Raw genomic sequence first — 2,206 nt, 5'->3', positions numbered from 1 at the left:
GGTTATGGCCATTTAAGCTAAAAAACAATTTTTTTTTTTCCTTTTTGGTTTTTTTTTTTTTCATGACCGGCAATGGATCGCAACCCTCAGTGTTGTGCCCGCACCGGACCGGGACCAGCAACGGAATCGCAACCCTCGGTGCTGCGCCCGCACCCCTCTCAGCCAGTGAGCGGCCAGTCTGCATGTGGGATCCGAACCCTCGGCGGGAGTGCCGCCACACTCCCAAGCGGCGCACTGTAGCAGTGCGCCACCGGGCCGGCCCCTAAAAAAAATTTTTTTTGTTAAGGCTTACTAGTCAAAATTGGTGATATTTTTCAATTTTCTTAACATGCTTCATAAACCGCAATATAAATACTTTTAGAATGGTTGTACAGACTTATTTGGGTATAGTAGCATGGTATATATAAGAAAAAAACTTTCTTGCTATTTTTATAAATTAGGGTTACATATAGGATGCCACAGTTTTTCTTGTTTTATGCAATTTTCAAATTATTCCTTATCTAAAGCTTTAAAAAGAAAAGCTAATTGGTTAAATCCTGTTATATGAATCAGAGGCATATATTCTCGGGTATGTGTTATATATATGCTTTTCTGGGATGGCACTAAATTAGTTAAAAATGTTTTTAGGTTATCGATTTATATTAAAATGATCCACACTAATGTGAGAAGTATTATATAAAAAGCAGAATTGCACAAATATTCTGGAATCTATGGACGTTCCATAGGTTACAAACACTTCTGAGGTGGATAGAACGTAGTTGAAAATACCTAAGAAAGTGTGTTTTCTTTAAAACCTTGGCTTTAATCATAGGGTTGGTTTTTTGGAGTTTTTTGTGTGTTTTTTTCCATATCCTATGTGTAGTATTCAGCATGCGTGATCCATAATCATTTTAGGTATATGAATGATATCTGTGGATTGCCATGCTGTAGGTTTGGCCATTTGACAGTTATTTATTATCAAGATGGTTATATGATAGGTAAGCTGGCACCATACAGTTATCTTTTTTGCTCTTGAATGATATCTATTATTATATAAGTAATGTATAAAGTAAAAAAAAAAATACAAATAGAATGAAAAACCCATTCTAATCTCACCCTGTAGAAATAAATACTGCTTCTATGAATGCTTNACAATATTTATCATTGAGCATTAGCAATGTAAAATCATTTCTGTTATTAGAGTGGAGAAAATTTTTAGTGGAAATTTCATTTAGCTAGGGGTTTGTTTGTTTTTTCCCCATTTAATTTTTCTCTCTGCACTTGTTGAAATAGTTTATCAAATAGTGATGATCTAGAAGTGGTCAAATACACAATCAGTAGTTGGACAAAATGATTTTGAGTTCTACTTTGAGATTCATTTACTGACTGTACTTTTTGCCTCTTACTACGCTTGACTCAATAATTTAGTTTGCCCAAGGTGAATGTGGAAATCTTATGCCTTTCAATATTCCCAGTCTAGTTGGGGGAAGAGTCTGTGATGATAGCAATATATAACATGCATTTATTTTTCTTTCTTCTCTTTTATTGGTTAACTTTCTAGATGGTAAATCTGCAACAACAATGGAAGACATTCTTCTTTTTGCAACTGGTTGCAGTTCCATTCCTCCTGCTGGATTTAAACCCACTCCTTCAATTGAGTGCCGACGTATGGATTTTCCTGTTGGAAACAAGTGTAAAAACTGTTTAGCACTTCCTATCACCAGTACATACAAAGAGTTTGAAGAAAATATGGATTTCACCATAAAGAACACTCTAAGACTAGAGAAGGAAGAAAATCCTCACTACATTGTACATTAAAATGTTTCTTTGAACAAAGAGAGGTTTCTTTAAAAGCTGCTACTGATAACCTCTTGTTTCAGAAATATGTTCATCATCACTTCTGAACAGATTTGTTAGCTGCTTAGCCCAATAAAATTTATGATAACATAAAGTTTGGTTATGGCCATTTAAGCTAAAAAACAATTTTTTTTTTTCCTTTTTGGTTTTTTTTTTTTTCATGACCGGCAATTCATGACCGGCAATGGATTGCAACCCTCAGTGTTGCGCCCGCACCGGACCGGGACCGGCAACGGAATCGCAACCCTCGGTGGGGACCAGCAACGGAATCGCAACCCTCGGTGCTGCGCCCGCACCCCTCTCAGCCAGTGAGCGGCCAGTCTGCATGTGGGATCCGAACCCTCGGCGGGAGTGCCGCCACACTCCCAAG

At 37.4% G+C, this 2,206-nt stretch overlaps 1 protein-coding gene across 1 annotated transcript in view; it reads left to right on the top strand.

Annotated features, from left to right (window-relative positions):
• Window positions 1–1,930, top strand: part of G2E3 (G2/M-phase specific E3 ubiquitin protein ligase) — a 64,837-nt gene extending 62,907 nt beyond the window's left edge. The window contains exon 15 of the mRNA XM_008567156.1: window positions 1,541–1,930. Coding sequence (XP_008565378.1) covers window positions 1,541–1,797 — 257 coding nt within the window. The 3' untranslated portion in view covers window positions 1,798–1,930. The remainder of the gene's footprint in view (window positions 1–1,540) is intronic.
• Window positions 1,931–2,206: the final 276 nt, after the last annotated feature.

The sequence above is a fragment of the Galeopterus variegatus genome, unplaced genomic scaffold (genome assembly GCF_000696425.1).
Source record: "Galeopterus variegatus unplaced genomic scaffold, G_variegatus-3.0.2 Scaffold299, whole genome shotgun sequence".
Classification (NCBI taxonomy): Eukaryota; Metazoa; Chordata; class Mammalia; order Dermoptera; family Cynocephalidae; genus Galeopterus; species Galeopterus variegatus.
This window is presented reverse-complemented; position numbering and strand designations above follow the sequence as displayed.